This window comes from Hippichthys cyanospilos, chromosome 11 (genome assembly GCF_059441005.1).
Source record: "Hippichthys cyanospilos isolate Australia breed blue-spotted pipefish chromosome 11, RoL_Hcya_1.0, whole genome shotgun sequence".
In the NCBI taxonomy this organism is placed as follows: Eukaryota; Metazoa; Chordata; class Actinopteri; order Syngnathiformes; family Syngnathidae; genus Hippichthys; species Hippichthys cyanospilos.
The window spans coordinates 13,853,215-13,877,408 of NC_142379.1; the positions used below are offsets into that span (position 1 = coordinate 13,853,215).

At 40.7% G+C, this 24,194-nt stretch overlaps 5 protein-coding genes across 9 annotated transcripts; 3 read left to right on the forward strand and 2 right to left on the reverse strand.

Moving 5' to 3' along the window:
• The first annotated feature begins 88 nt into the window (after nucleotides 1–88).
• LOC148416063 (uncharacterized) lies at nucleotides 89–3,052 on the forward strand. The gene is made up of 2 exons (XM_088426811.1): nucleotides 89–1,557; nucleotides 1,833–3,052. The coding sequence occupies exons 1-2, from the start codon at nucleotides 1,155–1,157 to the stop codon at nucleotides 2,333–2,335; spliced, it is 906 nt and encodes a 301-aa protein (XP_088282937.1). The 5' UTR covers nucleotides 89–1,154; the 3' UTR covers nucleotides 2,336–3,052.
• A 653-nt stretch (nucleotides 3,053–3,705) lies between these two features.
• Nucleotides 3,706–12,313, forward strand: mfrp (membrane frizzled-related protein). Of its 3 annotated transcripts, none has more exons than XM_088426804.1 (13): nucleotides 3,706–4,170; nucleotides 5,082–5,190; nucleotides 5,372–5,509; nucleotides 5,813–5,971; nucleotides 6,064–6,283; nucleotides 6,373–6,536; nucleotides 6,628–6,753; nucleotides 7,555–7,631; nucleotides 7,735–7,883; nucleotides 8,879–9,009; nucleotides 10,144–10,278; nucleotides 10,469–10,596; nucleotides 10,684–12,313. In XM_088426804.1, exons 1-13 carry the CDS (start codon nucleotides 4,123–4,125, stop codon nucleotides 10,906–10,908), a joined length of 1,809 nt encoding a protein of 602 aa, XP_088282930.1. In that variant the 5' UTR covers nucleotides 3,706–4,122; the 3' UTR covers nucleotides 10,909–12,313. The 3 variants fall into 3 exon arrangements, with proteins under 3 accessions (XP_088282930.1, XP_088282932.1, XP_088282931.1); XM_088426806.1 differs by having other exon boundaries at nucleotides 6,373–6,503; nucleotides 6,631–6,753; XM_088426805.1 differs by having other exon boundaries at nucleotides 3,708–4,170; nucleotides 6,373–6,503.
• nudt8 (nudix hydrolase 8) lies at nucleotides 11,373–15,004 on the reverse strand. Its single transcript, XM_088426809.1, has 5 exons — nucleotides 14,909–15,004; nucleotides 12,943–13,671; nucleotides 12,738–12,870; nucleotides 12,078–12,155; nucleotides 11,373–11,925 (listed from the first exon to the last, which is right to left on the reverse strand). Exons 1-5 carry the CDS (start codon nucleotides 14,929–14,931, stop codon nucleotides 11,731–11,733), a joined length of 1,158 nt encoding a protein of 385 aa, XP_088282935.1. The 5' UTR covers nucleotides 14,932–15,004; the 3' UTR covers nucleotides 11,373–11,730.
• ftr86 (finTRIM family, member 86) lies at nucleotides 14,495–21,603 on the forward strand. Of its 3 annotated transcripts, none has more exons than XM_088426801.1 (11): nucleotides 14,495–14,546; nucleotides 16,837–17,352; nucleotides 17,483–17,578; nucleotides 18,546–18,779; nucleotides 18,896–19,058; nucleotides 19,127–19,216; nucleotides 19,309–19,356; nucleotides 19,768–19,824; nucleotides 19,908–19,973; nucleotides 20,699–20,901; nucleotides 21,124–21,603. In XM_088426801.1, exons 1-11 carry the CDS (start codon nucleotides 14,526–14,528, stop codon nucleotides 21,457–21,459), a joined length of 1,830 nt encoding a protein of 609 aa, XP_088282927.1. In that variant the 5' UTR covers nucleotides 14,495–14,525; the 3' UTR covers nucleotides 21,460–21,603. The 3 variants fall into 3 exon arrangements, with proteins under 3 accessions (XP_088282927.1, XP_088282928.1, XP_088282929.1); XM_088426803.1 differs by lacking the exon at nucleotides 14,495–14,546 and having other exon boundaries at nucleotides 16,762–16,884; nucleotides 16,957–17,352; XM_088426802.1 differs by lacking the exon at nucleotides 19,309–19,356.
• Nucleotides 21,604–22,973: 1,370 nt separating this feature from the next.
• Nucleotides 22,974–23,926, reverse strand: cbln20 (cerebellin 20). The gene is made up of 4 exons (XM_088427832.1): nucleotides 23,920–23,926; nucleotides 23,691–23,846; nucleotides 23,488–23,628; nucleotides 22,974–23,407 (listed from the first exon to the last, which is right to left on the reverse strand). Exons 1-4 carry the CDS (start codon nucleotides 23,924–23,926, stop codon nucleotides 22,974–22,976), a joined length of 738 nt encoding a protein of 245 aa, XP_088283958.1.
• Between the last annotated feature and the right edge of the window lie 268 nt (nucleotides 23,927–24,194).

A 24,194-nucleotide genomic window follows, 5' to 3' on the forward strand; every position in this document is an offset into this window, starting at 1 on the left:
ACTATTCCAACCTAGCTGTAAGGTTTTTGATATAACTGATGATTAGGAGGACATTAGGGCTGATTCTGTTAATAATCCCATAACCCGTCACAAACAGGGCACTATTTTTAAATTGACAGTCAAGGAAATGCAGCACAAACATAAAATAGATTAAGTTTAACAAGGCAAACAAAAGAATTTTTGAAAGTTTTTTTTTTAAATTAAACACAACAATAATCGGTCTGCTTAGACAGAGGACAACAAAAAGTATGGAAGGATTTGGAATATTTTAAGTTAAACTTGGTTTCTAAATGACGAATTGATAACCAAAATAGTTGATTACATTATTGGCTGTCAAATAATAGATTTCTTGTCCCGCTCGATAAGTGCTCTACAGTTTTTTAAATGATTTACCCCATTTTTTTTGTTTCAATATATCCCCCAAACAATGCCACACATTAACCTCTCCAAGTTTCTATTTGGCTAAGTTCAAGCCGGTGCCTGAAGTAACGCAATTCCGATTTTTTCTTCACTGTCCGACCTGTATCTGATCTTTTGACGGTAGTTTGATCGACAAAGATCTGATTTTTTTCAATTGCGACCCAGGCCACTTGGGTCAGGTCACACAACGGTTTTTGAGGGAATTCCGATTTTTTTTCGTAAGGTCGTTCACAATTTACGAGACCTGTGCGCAGAGGACACGTGACGTCACACATCGGGCGCACTTCACGCTCATGTTTACGGAAGTAAAAAAAAATAAAGTAATGTTTACGGAAGTACCACAATGGATCGCCTAATGGCTGTCATATCGGAGCCACAATATTTTTAATCTGTTACATATACGATGGAAAGGAGGGGGGAAAGTGCGGCATTTGAACATTGTATTTTGTTCCGCGAGAGTAAAATCTTCGCTCTCGCTCTGAAGTACAGCGCAAGTATTTGTGTGTGTGTGTGTGTGTGTGTGTGTGTGTGTGTGTGTGTGTGTGTGTGTGTGTGTGTGTGTGTGTCTCTCAGTATGAACACTAGGGGCGCTAAGTAAATGAAGTCTGTAGTAACAAACACCAAAAGAAGAGCGCGGGCTCTAGTAGACGTTCACGTTATCGACACCGACTCTATGGTAGAATTTTGCGCCTTTGTTGGGTTTTTGCCCCGCATGAAGTCCTGCTAGTTTCAGCATGGAGAATATGGGAGAGACCCGCAAGCGCAAAATGAAGTTTGGTGTGATGGAGTTGGCGGTGCTAGTGGAAGAGGCAAACAAACATATCGGTGAGTTGCAGGAGCGAAATCTAAATATAAGCAGAAGAAACGCTATATGGGAAACAATTTGTAGGAAAGTCAATGCCGTGGGTAAAACGAGAAGAACCCTAGATGAGGTTAAGAAAAGATGGCAAGATATCCGAAGAAGAACAAGAGAAAGAATGGCTCAGAACAAATCGCCTGGAAATAAATCAGTTGGGGGACCAGCGCGAGACATACCTCTGTCTGCGATTTTGGAGCAGTTGCAGTTGACCTTCTGTGATGAGAACATCATTGGGATCGAAGAATTTGACATCCTTGAACCAAAAACTGAACGCAAAGGTAGGCTTGTGTTATCAAACACAATCTGTTCCTGGTTTCATTCAATTTATTCGCATATGACTTCACATGACCCTAACTTTGCTTGCAAGCATTGCCTCAACATAAAGTTATTACCTGGTACTACTGTATGTATATATTTTTTTTATTGTTGATGAAATGACTCAAACAGGAGTATTGCACACTTGTAATTTTTATGCAATCATACTGATATTGATGCAACATTTTCAGTGCGGTTATCCTCACGATTTCTTAAACAAGCAATTCTGCTTTTTCAGAGACCGCATTGGAAGTTCCAGAGCCAGCACCGCACACAAATGAGCCAAACTCATCACCAGACATCCCTACAGAGTCCCAGAAGCAATCACTTTATGAGGACATAGACAAGGAGTTGCTACAGCAACAGAAACAACAGTCTGCGGCACTTCAAAATGGATTACAGTCTATTGTGCAGGAGGTGAGAGCTGTGTCCTCTGTGATGCGTGCATCCAGACGAGACACTCAGGCCGTCGTTGCACAGAGCAGGAAACTGATCAGCGCCGTATCTGACTTGACTGCGGCCATCAATGTCCTGACGAGAGTGATCGAAGAAGGAGTAAGGGCGGTCGGGACTCAGGGGTCCTCCTTTTCCAACAGCTCCTCAACTGAGCCGGCGGGAAGTGAAGAGGAAGCGAATGGCGCAGGAGGAGGTGAATGTACTTTAAGCACGGCTGTACCCCAGCGTAACCTGCGAAAACGTAAAGCTTCAATAGATGAAACTGTTTTGACAAAAAGAACGTAGATGTGCAATTCATCGATAGTTTGTTTCCTAATTTAAGTTTAAGTGGATTTTTCTTGTGCCATTTAAATCAAAGTAAACAGTCCTGGTAGCCTGATGTGCCTCCAGAACAGGACTCTGTGAGAAGTATGATCGGTCGGCGTCACACACAGCGCCTTCCCCAAACACTCAGCTCTCGGTCTTAACAATTACGTGAACTCAAGTCGACATCGCAATGTACTACAATGCTACTTTCCACTCAAAAAAATTGCTTTGTTTTGGTCGGTGGGCCGGCTGTTTCTACATACCGTGTATATGTATTTATTTATGTATTTATTTATTTATTTAGTGTTTATATTTTAGTCCTTAAGAAATGGGTTTCACATGTTTACATGACATTGTTACCTGAAACATGAAAGTTTGAAATGATGAAGCCACAGATTTGAATCTATTGTTGTAATTTGATTTATGCCTCACTGATTTGTTTACGCCACACCTGTTTTGTAGAATTTTGTTTTGCGAAGTTACAGTGAACGCTTAAATGTTATCACTCTGATTCATTTGCCTTCATTTTAGTGTAAACCCAACCTATCGAGCCACATAATATTTATGAATACTGTTCGGAATTGTGCATTTTGACACCCTGTTAGCAGGGACCAAGCCCAAATGCTGTAGCAGTTATGCTCTTACCTAAGAGGGCTATTTCTCAGAAAGGATTACCAAATAAAAAAAATCTCACAAGATGTATGAAATGTGTTCATGTTTATATCCAGAGGTTAGAAAGTGTACAAAGATCCGTAACCTTGAAAGTTATTTTTCTTCCCCGAAGTGCTCAACCCAACAAGCAGATGGAGCAAAATTGTGACGATTTTATTTCAGCACACTATCTTATACAAATGACCAAACTGTTATCGAATGTCTTCCTATCCATGATGTTATCTGAAATTAAAATGGCATTTATTTGGAAATTAATTTATGCTTGCGCAATCTTAATCGCGCTGAATGAAAACGCTTCAAAAACGTCGGTCAAATGTGACGTATAAAAGGGGACTTTAAACTGTAAAAATGGTGTCTAAAAAATGTTCAAAGCACATGGCATTAAAAGATACCCAAAACAATTTTTCAAAGTTATGCAAAAACAATATTAAACGATATTAAGTTTGACTATATCTGAGATCAATATTTCCGAATCTATATAACAATACTAAATCTGAGTTTATTGTATTACAAATTCACTTAATGTTGTTGAAATATATACAGGAAGGAGGGCACTGGGGAAAAAAAATTGCAATCTTGGTGGGTTATTGTTAAACTTGTTAACATTTAGGGTCCTACCTGCGTCGATTGAGACATAGAGATTTTTATCTGAGTACATGTCATTAACACCTATTTGGGGATTGGGGAAATGCTTCAAACCACTTCAGCTCAATAGTGTATTGAAACTTGCATTTGGCTCTGTGAAAAAAGCATACTAGCTGAGTTTTGAAAATCGTGGATTATTGGGCTCCCCGTTCCCGCCTCCTTCAGGGCTTAGTCCTCTCAGCTGACTCGGCTTTGCTCAACTCTGAGAACGTTTTCAAAAGTATTTTGGAGGCCTTCACCCTACATGAGAAAATATGAGGATTGATTGTTTTGGTAGCTTTCTACCCGGAGCATGTCCGTGGCTGAGCAGCCTTTTACTGTTCTGATGCAAACGAGGACTTGCATCACTTCACTGTGGCTCTACATTCGGACTAATTCTTTCACAAGTTTTTTCTAATGGACACCAGGAGTGTGTCAGGGTTCGCTAAGAGAGGAGCAGCGGACCAACAATGTCGGATCTCAGCCAAGTAGTTGTTGACGCTGACGACATTTACAAGGTGAGAAAGGTCAATCGTGGTGGTAGTGCTGCTTGTTTTAATAATCTCAATTGCTTACTTGATTAGAAGTGTAATGACACTAATTTCTCTGAACACATGATCAGAAATTAGTTATTATGAATTCAGTTTGCAGTGACCCAAATAACATACAACTAAGTAAAAAATGCTAATCACAAACAAAGAAGCAAAAACACATCGCAAAAGATGAAACACAAAGCGCAATTCAAAACCAAATAAGACAATAAATTACAAACAACCACAAAAGGAAAAACACATGAGGAAAAAACAAACCTGCAAATTAAAAACCACAATCAGAAAGCAAAAACAGAATGGACAAAACAGTCCAAAATTAAAACAAACAAAAAAAGCAAGTTGACAAAAGACAAATTACAACTGCAAATCAAAAATGACAGAACAAAAACATATAAAACACAAGCACAATATAAAAATCACAAACAAAAACTTTACAAACAACAAAACTTCAGCGCTCAATGAAAGCTGCAAACACAAAATACTTTTCTACTGTCTTTTGATTCTGTTTGCAATTATAGTTTTTTTTCTTTGTTTCGTTGTTTTGTTTTTGACATTGGCAAGTAACGCAGTAATAATGATCATATCCAGGGTGCTACGGTTAATCAACAACCAATCAATGATCAAATCAATCGTGATAGTTGATGAATCGTTTCACACCGTAGTACAATTTAAATTTGTCCAAAGTCAGGAACATTTTATCTCTCAGTGGTTGGTTTCTATGATCGTCCATGTAAGCAGAAGTTTTAACTTCGTGTTGAATCAACGTGAGACATTTCCAAACATTGCTTTTATTTTCCTGCACTGTTAAATGACTATTTTTCTTACAATAATTTTTCTTTTGAAGTTCAGCAATAGATTTTCTGTGGTTCTTTGTCCAGAATGTGTTCTGCAATCCCGCCTTTGAACTGGAGGGGGAGCAAGAGGAGCGTGTGGAGGGATTTCGTATGACCTCATCCACCCCTGAGCAAATCAAACCACCAACACCCAGTAAATTATTACATGCATCAGATTTGTTTGCATATTCCAGCATTCGAGAACTGTTATAAGAACTGTTTGAGAATTTCTATAGACTACTAACGTGACTCTTGTTATTAAACTATTTCAATTACGGTATGACTTGCAAAAGAGTGCATTCTTCCAACAAGTAAGTTTTTTTGTAAACATTCAGGGCGAGGGTGGGGCCTCTTTGTGGTGTGTGTTCTTCCTTTGCGGGGTGCACGTTGTGGCTGGGGGAAGGTGGTGGTCTCTGCCGCTGCCCTGCTCCTGGTCGCAGCTCTCGGCCTGACGCTGGCCCTCATCCTCACCCGTGAGTTTCTGCCTCTTCTCAAATCACGTGCCTATAGCAACACCCAAATACCAAAACAACCCAATAGCTGCAGCCCTAGCATAAATATTTCATTAAAACGAGTGGTAGTGTGTGGATGTGGTTCTACGTTATATTTAATAGGGAGAACATAATTGTTGCAACATTGATTTTTACTTAATTTTTTAAAATAGCTGTAAATGCCATAAATTCCTGATGAGTGGCCAATCAAACGTTTACCTGCATGTCTTCATTTTTTTTTTGCAAATGATTAAAGTCTTGAATTGCATTCCGTTCTGAACGTAGAGATAAAAGGTCAGGAAGTTGACGAGCAGTTGTTGTCCACCAGCCCTTCACACCCTTTAAGTGCAGGAGGCACAGAATCAGCCTCAAATCCTTCAAACGCAAGCCAGCAGGACAGTCTGCCACTACCTCACCCTGCTAGCATCCCCACGACTGAAACACGTAGGATATACAGTACAACCATATGCCTGCTCGACATATCCAAAATTGTCACTTTTCTGGTTACGATGCAATCGGCTTGTGTTTCCTTTCAGGCTGTGGCGGACATTTGAATGATTCCGAAGGTTTTTTCAGCTCGCCAAACCACCCGGGCTCCTATCCTCCCAATGCCTTGTGTGTGTGGGTCATCCAAGCCGCACCCCCTCACTTAATCCAGATACACGTGTCCTCCCTGAATGTTGAGGGCCCGTCTCCCTGTTATTTTGACTGGCTGGAGATACAGGAGCATACAGAGCACAGCTCCGTGGTCACAAAGTAAGTGGAACATCATTATTAACATACACTACAATACTCTTATAAATTGTACAAAAGAAATTGTGAGGCTGTTTGTGTCCCTCCTGCAGGTTCTGCGGTGCTGTGGCTCCACCAACAATCAACACAAACAGCAGCACAGTATGGGTGACCTTCCACTCCGATGGAAGCATTGCGGGCAACGGCTTCACAGCTCAGTACAAGACCTTGCTGCCTGGACACAGTCAGTGCTTTGTGTGCATGGATGGATTACAAAGTGAAGGAAAAGCCTTGACATTTGTCAACTGCCTGGATGCAGTGTGCACATACGCCGCTGTGTAATCCGCGTCCGTGTGTTTGTATCTCAGAAGGTTGTTCCAGAGACGAATTCATGTGCGACAGTGGTCGCTGTCTGCTGCCTGTGTCCGTGTGTGATGGCCATCCAAACTGCCACGACCAAAAAGATGAAGCCAACTGCACCCATAAAAACAGTGGTGAGAGATTCTGAAATAAAGACTTTACTGTCTTCATTTACTTAATGTTTATTACAGCCATGTTGTGTAATTGTCCTACTACAGTATATGTGCTTCTATGTTGCAAAAGAGAAATTAAGCTTCAACCGTGCCATTTCTTCAATGTTTTTCACGATTCGAGAGATTTATTGTCATATGCATAGTTGTACCACACAATGAAATCCTTATTCCGTTTACTTCCCGAGCAGCAGACTACATTCCATAATCGAGCAATAAATAAATTGCAATAAATAAATAAATAGCAATAAACAACAAATAGCGACTTTAAGCCAACACTGCCATCCAGAGGATTTAGAAAAATAAATAAATAAAGCAGCTGCTTCATTGAAGCCCATCACTAGTTTTATGTAAAAATGATGCAAGGGAAAAAGACATTAAAACACCAAAGCTTTAAAAGACTTTAACAGAGTGTTTACTGTATTTCTCACAACAAACTGCACCCCCCCCCCCCCCCCGTACACAAAGGTTATTATAGTTCATTGAAAACTATGAACTAAAACCATTTCTACAATGACATTTAAAAATGAAATGAAAATGTTTTAAAAAGTAAATCGAGTTGAAATAAAGTTTTCTGGGAAAAAAAAGAAAGCTAACACTGAATTTAAGGTCAAAAGATAAACATAATAGAAATCCAAAGCTATTACAGCCTTACAACCCCACACACAACATAAACATGAACTCCTTTGCACCAACACTACTTCATTACAACACGATTCAAAACCTGCGCAAATTATTCATATAACTATTGCTGTTCATCCGCAGAATGTGGCGGGCAGAATATTGGGCCGTATGGCTTCTTGGCTAGCCCAAACCACCCCGGGCCGTACCCTCACCAACAAGTGCGTATGTTGACAACAATTCTGTGTTGCCTACTACATGCAATTGCTGAGCAAACCGTTATAGAAAGTTTTAACCGTCCTGGCATCCCTTGTTTGCCATTAGTTTTGTGTATGGCACATAGATGTTGACGAGGGTCACGTCATCACGCTGCGCTTTCAAAACTTCAGCCTGGAAACTCAGGATGTGTGTGAGTTTGACTATGTGGAGGTGCATGACAGCAGCAACACGGAAGCTGGAAGAGTTCTGGGAAGGTAAATTTTCATCCTGTAAACATCCTTAAACATCCTTGGTTTTAATTGCGAATGTTGAATCTGAGTGAGGGCCTGCTGGCTCACTATTTCCAGTTCATCTCATGTGTGTTTGGAAAGTCCGGCTGAAACAAAAAAGCCCTCCTCAAACGGTTCCAACAAAATATATAGAATATAGCATACAATAGTCTGAAATGAATGGAATCCAAAGGGGTCTACCCTTGGATGATCAGATGTCCCAGTTTTACAGGGATCGTCGAGTATTGCGTCACAGCGGTTTTTGCCAGCCCTATTGTTTCGTCCCACATTTATCTGTCATGTCCTGATGGCCCGTTTTTTTCTCCATCTTCTTTCAAACAGCAGGCCAATTTTTGGGGCCAGCTGTATGTCACTCACACAGTCATAACCAATCGTGTGATGATCCAGTTCAAAAGGAACTTAGACTGATCACGTTCGCAGCATGCAGGAAGAAAAACTTTTTTCTGCTTCTGTGTCTAAAAATCTTGGGGAACATAGTCAGTCCGTAACAAATTGAACGTTTCTGTCGGAACATTTCCGATGCGGGTATGGTGTATTAATTGATTTTCAGTGTTACGAATTCAATTTTGCACAAAAATGGTGCTTGCATACAACAATCAATAGCTGTGTAAAGAAGCAAAAAAAAGTACTGAATTCACGCAGTTGACAGAAGGTTCCTTCACTGACCACTCATGCTGTAGGACACGACAAACATAGATTGAAACAGCTTGTCCGTGAGCTTAACGCATGGTGTATGTGGAAACAATTAAATGTGATATAAACAGTTCTTGGTGAGAATTATGCCGGTTTTGAAATGTGAAAATCTGGTCATCCGAGTCTAGCCTGGCCCAGTTGATGAAGAGGTGTCCCTCAATACTTCAGTCCTCATGACACTCCTCACAAGCACGTTCCATTTACTTGTAGCTGAACTTTGCAACGATTCTGCTAGTTTGCAGTAAATTGTATGTTGTCTATGTCAGGTTTTGTGGCACCGCCCTCCCACCAGATCTGACCTCATCCGGCCAGCACATGACTGTCCTGTTTGTGGCAGACGAGGGAGTCGCTGACAGCGGCTTTAACGCCACTTATCAGTCCGTTTCCTTGCTGGATAGTGAGTCCTTCCTCTCAAGATACTGTTATGTATTTTTCATAAAAGCAAGTTTTCATTCTGGTTCATTTTTATAAAGCTACAGTGATGTTTCTGGGAATATTCTTACAGTAGCCAATGAGGGCAAAATGCACCACAACCAGGAGAAGGCTGCAAGCACGGGAATGAGGCAAACAAAAAAAGAAAAATAAACAGCTGTAAACAAATGCACACATTGAGAAAACGCAGGAAAAAAAGTTATGATGACAAAATCAAAAAGGAAGCAAACTTACAATGAAACAAGCGCAAAAAAAACCCCCACTGAGATTAGAATTGATCCAAACAAAAAATGCAAGCACATAAAAATGCTGCAAAAGACACAATCACAAAACAACATTGAAGCAGAAATAAAAAAGTAGACAAATGGGGGTGCGCTGCAATGAGAAAATATGCGACTATTTGTGCTTTTTTTGCATTTCTTTTATTTTAAATTTGTGCATATTTTTGTGTTTTTGAGGTTTTTTTGTGCTTTTTTTTTTTTTTTTCATTTTGCTTATGTCATGCTGTGTTTTTAGCACTCTGGGGTTGCAGCATGTGTTTGCCCCCATAGCTACCATAGCTTCTTCACCTCATATTTTTTTAAATAAACAAAACAAAATTAGGGCTTTCAGGAGAACTTCCCAGGTGCACCTTCAAATGCACTATAACCTTTACTGGTGAACTTAAGGTAATACTTTACTTGTTTAGCAATTCTCAGCAGTAACGTTAATGTTTTGTCCATAGTTAATTTGACAGTTTCAATATTTTTCACGTAGAAAGAATATTTTTAAAAACACATTTTGCCACTTTCTGTTAACTGAAAATGACGCCACATACTTAAGGTAGCAGCCAATTAGGGGCCATGCAAATGTCACATGACCAAACCCACAAACCAAGGTGAGCCGTGATTGGTTGTTACCTAAGCGTTGCGCAACTGTGATGTCATTTTCAGTCAACAGCAAGTGGCAAAAGAATTTTTAACGTTGTACATGAAAAAAAAAAAAAAATCCCTGCCCAGCTGTTGGATGTTTAGTATTTTCGACTTGCAATTCTCTAACAAGGAGCTGCACGGCAAAGCTTACTCCGGGTGTTTGATTAGACATTTCATTCTTCTTGAAGGGACATGCGGTCCTAGACAGTTCACCTGCAGTACCGGCGAGTGTCTTCATCCACAGTGGTTGTGTGACGGCTGGAACGACTGCCCTGATGGAGCAGATGAACGGGATTGTGGCAACACCACATATCCTCCCTTCAGTGAGTAAATGGAGTCATGGAACTTAATAAGTCTGTGACTACCACGCAATGTTTTGTTTGTTTCGACGGCCATTATCAAGAAAATAAATGGGAGTTTTTTTCTGTTAACAGAAGTGTGGACCCTGACTTTTTTTGTATTGTTTTAATCAGACTGCAATCTTTTTTTTTTTTTTTCATTTAATGTTACCAGCTTCCCCATGTGAGGCAATAGAGGTGGAGATGTGTCTGGGTCTCAGCTACAATCTGACCTCATTCCCAAACATATGGCTCGCCATTGCCGATCAAAGAGAAGCAACCACACTCCTTCGACAGTATAGGGTATTTTGACTACCATTGTCTTATCATTTCAGTTCTGCTTTTTATCAAATTTGGGATCGGGTTTTCACATCTTTGGTCTTGCCCAAGGTTCTGATGGAGCTGGCCTGCTTCCAACCCTTGCGGAGACTGGTTTGTGGGATGTTTTTGCCACAATGCAGTCCTCACGGAGGCGTCCTGCAGCCCTGCCGCTCAGTCTGCTCTTCGGCTGAGCAACAGTGCAGCCAAGCCCTGGACCTTTTTTCCTTCAGCTGGCCCTTCAACTGCCACCTCCTGCCTGACACACAGGACCCCATGGAGTGTTCACTACCTTGACCGCCATATTTAAAAGGGCGGTTTTAATATTGTTTTTGACAACCGTCATCGTACTTACATCGCAGTTTACTGGCCAGTGAATGTCTCATCAACACTGCCCTCCATGCTGCTTCAATGGTGAAAGGCACTCAAAATCAGCTATGGGTTGACTGGCTGACTTTAACAGCTCCCTACAGAACAGAAATCCTCCAAATAATTTCTAAACTCAATTATTGTAGTGCACATTAAAAACAGCCCGTTGAAAATAGCATTGATAGACTGATATTAGTTTGTCATTTGCTCACCACTTTCATTTCATACTTTAATTTTGACAAAGGTGCAAATGGTATTACCTCAATCTAAAATCAACTGATATGGTAAAGATTATATTGGCTAGGCTCTTAAATGCACTTTTCTACTTGGTCTACAAGCGCCACTTACAATACTGCCTTAAGATAAGAGGAATAAAAACAACAGGAAGAAAATGTGTTCATATTTTTAATGTGTTTGTCCTTGAACAAACCACATTGTGATAAATGTTCAGTCTTAAACAGTACAAATTTGATCTTGAGTGAGGTAAATACATGACACAGGTAATAATAAATAGCTGTGAATCACTGAGCACTCAACTTAGATTCTCAACATTTGTCAATAACTGATGGGAACTCATTTAATCAGTCAGTCAGGAGGTGACCTATAGCAAGCTGCCTCGCCAAACTGTTGTAGTATGACAGCAAAGTAGTTGACTTCAAAGGAACTCAGGTACAAGTAAAAATGTGCAGGAAAAAAAAAAAGCTTGATTGCACATGATTAAATATGAACTGTGAGCCGCACGGATGAGCTTCACTGCAGATGTGATGGGATGAGAATCTTTAGTGTGTGATCTAAGGCAACGGCGGTCAGGCCCCACACGCGATGCTTGCCATTACGAAACACCGGCAGCGTGTATACACACTTGTCCCCTTTGCGAAAGTGCGTGTACCCACAGTTTTGAGGGTCGCACAAATGGGATAAAGGCAAACTAAAAATCTCCTCCACCTGAAAACCAAAAATAAAAAGAATGCCTTGAATTTAGCTATGATCAGAAATCAGACTTCAGCAAAGACGTTTGTGCGGCAAAACAAACAATAAATTGCACATACAAGCCACATAGGGCCACTCAGGAATCATCAACCACAGAATGACTTTACCTCTCCAGGATTTGGCTTAAAGGACAGCTCTTCAAGAGGGCCTACGTTCGCCAAGACTGGAGCCACCACCATCCCTGACTAAAAAAAAGCAAATACAAGTCAAGTTCACATCACGTGGGAGAGCATCATCGAGCTTTCTTATTGCGCCGTCACGCAACTGATTAGGAGTCCCGTATTCAAACAAACATGTGAACATGCTATATTGTATCGATGGGAAAATAAACCTTTCAAATGTATTTCATGAGCTATTTGTTGTATTTTTGGACTCCTCTAAATGTCACTGTTGGCTTCAAGAAAGGGGTTTAAAAAATGAAATGCAGTGGTATTCAAATCCTGGTCCTCGAGTGCCAGTGTCTAGAATACGATAAATGTTTTCCTGCAACAGGATACTTAATTCAAATGATTAAGATTGTTATTCAGCTTCTGCAGACCTTGATGATTGTCTAACCATTTGAATCAGTTGTTTAGCAACCGGGAAACGTACAAAACATCCGGGAGACCAGCCGTTGAGGACCAGGATTGAAGACCTCTAGTGAAAGTCAGTGAGCCCTCTGCAGAAAGACAGAAAGTGTCATCTAAAGGAGTCAAAAAATTCAAGAACTGGTTCAAAAAGCAAAGCTGTAGCCTCATTTTCTCATCATAAACTTGTCCTCAACTCACCGTGTCCCTGAGGGGCTTGAGGACACCCCATACACTTTCTGTTGGCACGTTAATCCCAAGCTCCTCCCGGGCCTCCCTCAGCGCCGTGGCGACCACATCACTGTCGGACGGATCACTCTTTCCCCCTGCAAAGCTACACACATCTAAAAATGAGGACACGCACTCGGCAACATGCGCAGAATGGTTGCTACATGCCGCTACAAACCTCACATCTCCTTTGTGCCTGCCCTTCAACATGCTGGAGCGCAGCGTGAAGAGAAATGCTGGTTCTCCTCTTTCACTGCAGAGTGACACCAGAATGGATGCCCATCTTCCCTGAAACTTTGCTTGGCCCTGAGCTTTTCTCTCTTTCTCCACATTATACAACTTCAGATTTGGTGCCAGCTTCTGTCGACACCGATTTTCATTTTCAACAGATAGACACTCAGTCCAGACTCCATGAACTGTTCTGGTTTGCTGAGAAGACAGGCTGTAGGCTTGTGCTCTAATGTGGACATTTTCTAACCACTGTAAAGAGCCAAAAACCTTCTTCTGTCTAGAGCAGAAATGACGACGGTAAGTTGCACTGTTTATGCTGTGGGGATGACAATTATCCTCAAATCTTCTCTGAGGTGGATGATAAGGTGTGTTTGAGTCCTGAGCGTTCACAGTTTTGTTGTGCTTACAAGGGGACTTGGTGGGATCTGCGGGTATCAGATTCTGTACTGAGGCCTCTTGCCTTAGTGCACTGCCACAGTGTGGGTTAAAAAATGAATGCTTTGTTGGATAGCTTGCAGTCCCTGAAGAGAGTGACCAACATGTCCTTCTTCCAATGACACCATCATGCAGTGATCCATTTAGACGCCATCGGACATGGGTACAGATGGTCTCAGTCAGTTGTAGCTGTAACCTTAATGGACAAGAGCCAATCATCCGCCGTGATCCCCGAAACATTCTATTAAAACAATTCAAAACAAGTATTGGTTAGTAAAGACAAGTAAAAACAAAAGGTGTCATTTCATTTCTATACATTTAAATAGGATGATCTTCTCTCCCCCAGATACGACCACTTTTTCCATCTACAGTTTAAACAAGTCATTTGGGATAGGCTCAAACTCACTTGCAACTAAAATAAACATTGCAGAAAAAAAGTTGGGTTCATTATATGTGCTAGGGTGTGTATGTGACTGAAGGTGTATTTTGCCCACATCCGCAAGTTCATGTTATAATCAGTGCCATAAATGTCAGTTTCTACGCTAGTATTTTTTGCTTGATGGTAACTTACACAAGTTGAATTGAAAATGAGACCAATATTATCAGTTTTCTAATATGTACTATGTTTCTTTGGGCACTGCTGCTACAAAATTTTTGAAATTTTAAATCTTGGCACTACCTCTTCTCTGACAGAAATCTTCCTAATAAACAGTATCGTATAGCAAGATATTACGAGGTACAGTACACATACTGTGTTACTGTACTTAACTAGATTTTCGGATAACTATGTTTTACGCCAGTATTTTTCTGACGAACTGGATACATATCCACTTGTAATCTATACTTTCTTTTTCAAAACAGGCGTAAAAAACGAAGGTAAACTGCAATTAGAATCGCTTAATTTTACTTTTATAAACTCTTCATTCAATTAGATGGCAATCGTTTTTGACACACGTATGTTTGCTTCTATTTTAAGTTTAAAGCGTGAGTACTTTTTCCACCTTTTAAGCCTGGCTGAGCAAACTACAGCGAGTCAAGCAATCATATAAAAACGATGAATGGACGTTATGGTCACATGCCAAGGAACTAGACTGAATGAATGTCCGCCTGGGACAGGTGAGCTAAATTCTAACAACCAGTTGATGGGAAGCCCGAGGTTGTCTTTCACACAAACAGAAAACAAATTTAATTCGTGTATTTAACGCGGACAGGTCCGCATAACGGCGAGTAAATATTCCCCGTGTAAAATTACTGACTTGAATTAACGTCCAATCGAGTAATCTGGCGTTCGCGTTAATGCGAGCTAGCTTGATCACGCGTTAGCATGAGGCAAAACTGTTGGAAGTAAGCGACGCTACATGTAGCAAGGTTAGAACATGAAGTGGGGAACATTGCTACGCGTAAGCTTGTGCCACGTAGGGCTGGACGAAGGACAACAATCATTCGGTTATCAGTTGTATTTTAATGGAAAAACTCACTGCGAAAGTTGAAGCCACAGCATTTAGACGGCTGCCGTTAGTCGCGATGATCGCGCAGTGTAACATTGTGATCGTCACTGTTGCGCTGTCATGACGCAAAACTTGCTTTACAAGTTTTTGATGGTCGAGTCAAATTTGTTTCCATACCATGTTTCATACCGCAGTCATAAGAAATGATGATGCAGTAGAAAAGAACGTGTACAGGTGGATTTACGTGACAGGAAAACAAATGAAATTCTGAGCAAATATAGCAAGAGAAAATGAATGAACGAATCCCTGCTGCGAATATACCCATACATTGATAAGACGACATATGTCTACGCTGTTCATTTGTCTTGCAATTTTAAGATTTATTTTAGATTTATTTTAAATTGAAATGCCGTGGCATGTACTGTAAAACGCTTGCATCATTTGAATCTTAAGCCTCACTTTTCAACTTATTTTGTTTTTGCCTGTGAAATGTCTTCCCCAGTTTTCTTGTTTTAAATGTACAACGTTGCGCTCAACTGCCACAATAATTTAATTTTCGTTTTCTCACAGTCCACTTACATGGAATGCATTGGGGGCCTTTGCCCCTCCTAGCTTAGCAGTGCTGCACGCATACAGTTAAAATGGGGGGGGGGGGGGGGGGTCCCTATGTTCATAAAAATCCTAATACATGTGCAAAGCAAATAAATACGACCTTTAAAAGTGTTCGATTTTAACAGATGGCACAGTAGAAGAGCTTCAGCGGTGTAGATTTCAGAGAGAGACCATAATAATTGAAGGCACCATATGTGCCAATTTAAAGTTGAGGAATTGATTAAGAAGGCCTTAAACTTAAGACAACAGATTTTTGTCATAGACCACTTTTGAGTTATGGCTTTACTTCAAGGGACATTGCGATTTTGAAATCTCACAGATGTGTTATCACTTCATCACTATGTATGCTATAGCTACAATCATTTGTAGTTTCAGTATTGTTTAATACTATTTTGGTGTGCTGTTGTGGATTTTCTAACTTTTATACAATTTTTATTCCAGTTTTCTGTTTACTTGAGTGTTGTCCTGCTCTTGTGTAAATTTAAAATAAAAAGTATATTACTTATAGGAAAAACGAATACGTAAATTATATACTTTACTGTATGTGGAACCTAAGAGTACTTGGTATCACTGATATTGGCACTAGTATATAGCGGTGGCTTTAAATGGCTATCGAGAGCCATCCAAATATAAAAGCACTCAGAGTAAGTTTGTAGCCAATCATTATCATACAGTTAGTGCTGATAACTGCCATTACACAGCATCCATTTGTGGTATGGCGTCTTCAATTTTTTGTACCTGTGTTGCCGTTCCTCTAAAAGTGCATGCTGTATTATTTATTACTTGCGGTGTTGCTGGGAGATTACCTTATTTTAGTCACCATTTGTATAAACCAAAATAATTCCAGTATTGCACAGCTCTAGTAGGAGGAGCTAAACCATTCATGCATTTCAAAACAATAAAATGATAGATTTAAAAATAAGTTGTATTTACCTGGGAGCCAGTGTGGTGATTAAAGAAACAGTGATGTACTTGTGATAAGAGGTAGGGTCAACAGATCGAGCAGGCAAGCGAGACCTTTTTTTTTTTATTTGTGGCAAATTGCCATGAAAATGCTGAATTGTGTTTTCATTATTAGCAAATTTAAAGATAACCAAGTGCTTTCCAGGATCAGCAATTAGCTTATTCCCCCAAACATTCTATTAAATGTCGGAAAGAAACAGGAGACTGTTTTCAGGTAGAAACTCCCTTGAACAAGTTTTACTGGTTTCACCTTAAGTCGAACCTGCTGCAGTGTCTAAGCAGCCTATGAATCACACAATACCATTGTATTTTGTCCCTCTTAAGGAACTGTCGGGCTCTGTAAATTGTAATATTCGAAAGCAAACTTCTGGTTCTCAACGCAGCACTTCATGGCCTCAGCGTGGTCTGAAGAGGAGACATTTGTCTGCTCGGTATGTCTGGAGACACTGAAGGATCCAGCAACCCTACCCTGTGGACATTCTTATTGTTTGGCTTGTATCCAGAGTCATTGGGACAAAGGGAACAGCAAGGGCCAATACAGCTGCCCGCAATGCAGGCAGATCTTCAAGCCTCGACCTACGCTGGCAAAGAGTACACTCCTAGTGGAAGCTATGGAGAAACTTAGGACCAAGAGTCTCGTGCAAAGTCCCTCTGCCGATGCTTCTTCTGCCCCGCCATCGGAACCAATCTACCTGGAACTTCTTCCAGACGTTGGACCGCGGCAGGGCAGTGTGTACCCACAGCTTCCCACAGTAGCTGTCAGAACCTGCGCTCGACATAACCAGCCTTTGGATCTGTTCTGCCATGATGACAGGGAATGCGTGTGCGTGGTCTGTTCTCAGCACGAACATAAAGGGCATCGGGTGCTCAAACCTGAAGAAGAGAGGAAAGAGAGACAGGTACATATGTGCAACTTGACAAAAATGTAAACCACTGACAGCATGTTATTTGATGTGCAATTCTTCAAGTGCCAAACACATTACACATAATGTTTCTTCCATTTATTATTATTATTATTTTTAATGGTAGAAAGAGCTCACTCAGATGCAAGCAGAGGTGGCAAGGCGATGTCAGGAGACAGAGAAAACTCTAAAGGAACTCCCAAATGTTTCCCGTCAACATAAGGTATTACTCATTCTAACATGAAGTATATATGCATATTTTGGGCAGGTGTAATATCCTGGGTTTGATAAATTTGTTGTCCTTACAATTAATTTCAAGCTGTGAGGCCATTGGTATCGTCCAAAGAGTGTGGTGGCCATCAGGAATTCGGGGATAATGTCAGCCGGTCTATCGCAAGATGTGCCAAAAAAAAAAAAAAAAGAATCACATAAAAATCGAGATTCTCATTTGCTATGATTTGGAATTATTTAAAAATCCCAGAAATAAATTTTATCAATAAATACATTCATAAATTTGCTTCCTCTCAGTTTCCCTGTAGGAACACTGGACCACAGAAGCAGGCAACCGACCTTACATTCCATGTCAACAGCGTATCGTGTCAAAACACACAATAATCCATAGATATCAATGCAATAGCCCTTGTACGATTTTATTTTTTAATTGCTTTTTGCAGCCATAGTTGCATAGCTTTACTCTGTTGCTTAGCTCAACTTGGCATCGCGACAAATTTTATTGCCATCGTATCGCATAGCTCCCAACAACAACATACCGCTGTTTAAAAAAAAAAAAAAAAAAAATCATATTCAATTACTGTTTAAGTATGCCAACAAACTGCTAATCAATTTCGCACTCAGTGTATAATGGCACAAGTCTCCAGGCTTAGTGCCAGCCGCTAACGAATTGGTGCATTCAAATGCAGTCAGACATTTCAAACTCAGAGAGAAAAAGGTCCATTTATGCATTAAACAAATAATTTAAAATATCAAAAAAATATATGTGTGTTCTAATGATCTAAATGAAAGATGAAATATATCAAGAAGAATAATTGGTGTGAAATTACTTTGATATTTTACTAAATTACAAGCTCCTGCACCACCCATAACCTTAAACACATGCATAAAAAGCTAACAAAAATGAATAGATTGTTGGATGTCGTGTTTTTCCTCTTCTCATGTTCTTCTAATTTCAGGCTTTGGTCCAGGCTTTGCAGCAAGAGAGATTGGATTTGTTTTCCGATCTTGTCAACATCATTACTGTCACTGGCACTCAAGTCGGTGAGCTCCTCAGCACCCATGAGCGCTCTTTAGGCAGTCAGATTGAGGGCCACGTTCACAAACTCGAGCAGGAAATGGTACAGCTTCACTGGAAAGGAGAAGAGCTGAGTAGGCTGGCAGACATGCAGGACCACATTGGCTTTTTAAAGGTAAGAGATTGTCAAGTGAGATATCACCGAGATGGGTTTTTTTTTTCACTGACGTTTTGCAAAATGCTACTAGGTGTGGGAAGTGCAATAATTCTGCTTTTGTGTGAAACTTTCAGAATTTCTTCACAATGGAGATGGCAGGTCCATCTGGGGGCACACATGAATCACTTCTTTGCAAAGAGGAAGCGGCGGTAGCGAACATCCGCTCAACCTTAAAGGAGCTACAGAAGTCAATAAATGAGCTCTGCAAATCCAGTCTTGCTAAACTTGTCACTTTAGGTCAGTTTACTTAAGTTTTTAACCCTCCATCCTGACCCTGCCTTTTACATGGACTTTTGTGCCTGTAGTGAATGAGGACCCTGCAGCCTCAAGAACTGATGGTGCCACCGCACCAAACATGATGCCAGCCAAGGGCATTTCTACTGTGCAAAACATAGGTGAAGTGATTTTACATCGCCAACGTTTTTCTCAATATTACATGATTGAAAAATATTTGGGTTTTTGTTGTTGTTTGTTTTTAAACCCACAGTTTATGAGACACTAATTCCTGAGCCTTTACCTTTGCCCCGACCTCAAGGTAAATCTGAAAATGATTGGACCCCGTTTGGATGTTTTTATAAAAGGATACTGAACTTCTTTAGCCATTTTCAGCAGTAAAAACTTCACTTTTGGTGTGTAATCAATTTCATAGCTACATTGTTTTTCATGTACAATTAATTAACCTTTCAAAACATTCATTTTCACTTGTTGTTGACTGAAAATGACATTACACGTGCTCAAGACTCAGGAACCGACCATTCATGGCTCACCTGAGTTTGGTCATGTGACTTTCACAAGCTGAGCCATGATTGGAGGTTACCTGAGGAAACCATTGGGATAGAAAATGATGCATTACGAGCATGACGATGTTTAGATGCTATCTGTATTGCGATGGTTTTCTTGTATTGAATGTCATTAACTTGTGACGTACTGTATTTGATTTAATCAGTCCCTGCAAATGAAGCCTCGGCCCCTCCTCCACCATTCCCTCCGCCTCGACTTCAAGGTGATAAACAATGTGCATCTAGCTGACATGTAAACCTTTCGCAAATAATTAATTCACACTCTCCTTTCCGTTTTGGTCCTCAGCGCCTCTGGCCGCAACAGTAGGGCTTGTAAGTCCAGAACCAAAGATGAGGGCAGAATTGTTGAAATGTGAGTTGATTCTCCACCTGGGAAATAAAAGAGAGAATATACTATATACATTTTCAAAATTTCCCCATCTCTGGAGATCCATTGTTGCATATTTTTATAAGTTCGTCTTTACGTCCTTCTTCATATAAGTCAGTCTATGTAAGCGCACCACACAGAAACAACCTTGGGACGGAGCTCTGCTTCTTATCGGACGCAAGCCGTTGCTTTCGCCACTATTGCTCGGATGAGCGTTGTGTGTCCGCGCCTCACATTTTCTGAATAAGAAGACAAATTTGTCACACTAAAATTGGCTGTATCAACATTTGAACGTTACTGGGGGCAGTAGCGGCCTGCTAGCTACAGTAGTTAGCTGTGCTTGCTAGTTAGCAGCAAGAAGTAGCATGCAGGCCAAAAAGTTGCTGACTGTCTGTAGTAAAAACGTTAGCATCTCTAAATGTCTGAAAAGTGGTACCAATTAGTACCAAAATTCACATGCACATTTCTACTCGTCCACGTCAACCTGTACAAATATAAAAACAATCGTGACCATATTTATGATTCCTGCCAATTTTGGAGTGTCTTGGAATTTGTAGATATGGACACAAAAACCCCCATCTTAAATCACTTCAGATATTTTATTAAGGGGAATTTTAATGTAAACGTTTTTACATGCATACATATCATTTAAGCGCCAATGTTCAACCTCATCAAGTGTCTCTTTTCTTCAATTTATCTTCACCCTTCAGTTCGCTTTGAACCTACAATGGACCCCAACACAGTCTATCGCCATATTCAGCTGTCGGACGGCGGTCGTAAAGCCACACTGCGTGCGGAGAACCTGAACCCAGTGGACCACCCGGAACGCTTCCTCTACTGGCGACAGCTTCTCTGCAGGGAACCACTGGGAGGCAGCCCGTACTACTGGGAACTGGAGTGGACTGGCTCAAAGGTGATCTTACTTACACTACACATCAGCAAAGCAAATACTACACTTCACACTGTTTTGCATTTTTTTTTCTAAGTACAGACTCCCTCCCACTGAGATTAAAATATTAAAAATGTGGTTTTAAAAAAAAAAAGTCTGTTGGTATGTTAGTTAACAATTTTTTTTCTATTTTGAACAATAATTGTTTGCAAGAAAAAAAAAAGTACTTTTTACTCCATCACCTAGATTACCATTGGAGTTGCTTACAAGGACATGGATCGCCAGTCTTCTGATGATAGAAGCCGTTTGGGCCACAATCCCCACTCCTGGAGTTTGTACTGGTCTGGGACTGGATTTTCATTTTGGCACAATAGCCAGGAAAAACTCCTCGGCTCACCCAAAGGCAGACGGATCGGAACCTATCTGGACCAGCATGCAGGCATTTTGGCTTTTTACCGCATCACCCATGACCAGGCTCACCTCATTCACAAACATGTGACCCAATTCAGCGGTCCACTGTACCCAGGGTTCCGGTTCTGGAGTGGAGTCGGTGCTACTGTTAAAATCTGCCAATTGGACTGAAGTACAAATGAAGTAGTCGATTAAACAATAATTTGGTTGCAATCGCAAGATATATATATATATATTTTTTTTTACACCATTGTCACCTAATAAATCTAACAAATATAAAGTTATGAAAGAAATAAAAGCTAATCATCACATGCAGCTTTTTGGTTTGATTGATCATGTAAATCAAGATTTTCAAATGGGGATACATGCACTACTGGGCAGGGGTGGAGTGACATAATGGCCACCTTTTTGACCACACTTAGGAGGACATTTTAATGTCTGGCATTTTTATAAACATGCAGCATTCTCAAACCCTTTGATTTCTGTTACAAATTATTTATACATATGTTTACTGCATACTTACATTTAAACTTATAAACTGTACCGTAACAAGATGATTATTTTCTCATGAAATAGATACTCTGCTTAGTATGGTAAAGTATGTAAGCATGCATCCCTCACTGAGGTGTTAGGTCACCCTGGTCACCTACCCCACAAATTATTTTCTGGCTACACCCCTGTTCTTGGACCTACCTAAAGGCTCTTCAGAGGGTACAAGGCGTTTTAACAGGGCATTTGAGATGGGTCCAAGTGTTAATTGCAACTTTTAGTTTCAACCATCCAGCGGTTTGCAGCTCTTTTCTATAGTCAATCGCCGAATTACAAAATAACATAAAATACAAAAAAACAAAACAGATTGGCTGGCAACCAGTTTATGGTGTACCCTGCCTACTCCCCAAAGAATCCTTGGATAAGCAACAGCACGCAGCGTGACTTTCGTGAAGATAAGCGGTAGAGACAATGGATGGATTGATGATATTGAATTATCATCCATCCTGTCTGTCTCAGGCTTGTTCATCTGCGGGAATTTTTGAGTTTAGGTTGGCAAAGAGCTTTGCTATGGCTCACTGCATTAGTGTCTTTGACACTAATGTTATCTGTGGCTGTAGTCGCAACTGACTGCTTTGCATTTATGAGGTAGGCCCAACTGGAGCTGCTTTGTGGTAAGTAAGCTTCTTCTTAATAAGAATGCATATCAAAGGCTTTTTTTTTTTAAGCATTCATCAGACGTACAACATGCACTTTCATTTTCACGTCTTCCTTCTGCTTCTGAACTTGACCTCCCACACACAACAGGACCCAATCAGGTTATGCCAAACACAATAAAAACAATCAAATGACATTTCTTTTCCAACGCCCATCAACACAAGCGCAAGAAGCCCGATGCATAATCTAATACTGCTGTTCTAACGCAAATAAAAGCCAACACTCTGACTATGACTGTAATTGAAGGCAATCTGTTCTTTTGACATCCTACTAAGAAAATGTGAGGAAAATGGCAAATACAAGCCATGATTTGCAAATGTGCAAGTAGAACTCACATTTTAAAATCATTCCAATTAAAAGATTACAAATAAGACGAATGAATTTGTCATGAATCTATTCTCACTTATTTTAGTGTGAAAAGTAGATGATGAATTATGAGGGATTTGATGAGACTCATCGAGGTAGACGTTTTCGTCATCTTAGTCAGTAGCGTACAGAAGAAAGCCAGTAAAAGTGTTGTAGTGGCTTTTGTCATCACACAGAAAGCAGCCGATGGGTAGATTAACGGCCACCTTGTCCCCAGCCGCCAGGTGGTGCGCCACAACAATAGAAGCGCTATCTTCTTGATCTTGCTTATTTTTCTCTTTTGGGCCAGCCACCACTTGTCCGTTGACTTGCAGGCTGGCGCAAGCTGCCAGGCTGTTACCGGGTGAACCGGCGTCGCTGTAGACGGTCAGGGCAAGGCTGTAGACGCCATTCCGAGGAGCGGTGAAGACCCCGGTGGCCGCATTGTAGCCCATTCCCAAGTTGATGAAAACATGTTGGTAGGTTATGAGCTTGTCGTCACGGAATGGCCCAAAGCAGGTCAAAGAATCGCTGTTGGTCAGAGCCACAGAGAAGGCACTGCGGCTCGCTGCAGGGACACGTGTTGGGAAAATGAGGCATCATTGTGGAAGTTTAGGATTTCCTTAGAGTCATCCGCATCGTGCTGACCTCTGATGTTGTTGAGGGTATTTTGCGTTCTAACTATCTCCGTCTCCAGCTCGTTGAGGCTCGCGTTAAAAAACATCTTCATCCTGTGTATCTTTTGCTGCATCATGCAGCAGCCGCATGTCGCCTTGTCTGTCAAACATGCTGAACACCGCAAAATGCTTCGTTTGAACTGGAAGAAGACTTTTGTCATTTTCATAGATTACCTTCGTCTTGGTTGACGCTGTCTGTTTCAGGTGATGCTGAAGGACCGTTCCAGGAGAAATGATTGTCAGTGCTAACCAGCCCCAGAAGATAAAGGAATATAGCAGCTGGAAGACGAGTTATTAAGTTACTCTTTAAGCAAACGATCGTGTATTTGCCTCAAACACATAAAAAACATCAAACCATTAAGCTCTTTATGAATCATGTCGGAACCAATTTAACAAATCTCACCTTGCATGATGCCTGCAACAGGGGAGGCCGTCTGAATGTCAGCGCCAGAATGTTTGACCGACTCAAATTCACAGCTATTTAAAAGATATCCAAAACGCTCCTCCTTGTTTCAGCTTTTGTCTGTCCTGTTATTCATGCAACACATCCAGGAGGGCTTTCTTTCCAATTATAGGTCAAGCTTTACAAACGTTTGGCCTCCTGTGAAGTCTAACTCCAACCACGACTGGGCATCATCTAGTCGTTTTTAAAGCTAATACAGCTCTCCCAAATCTTGC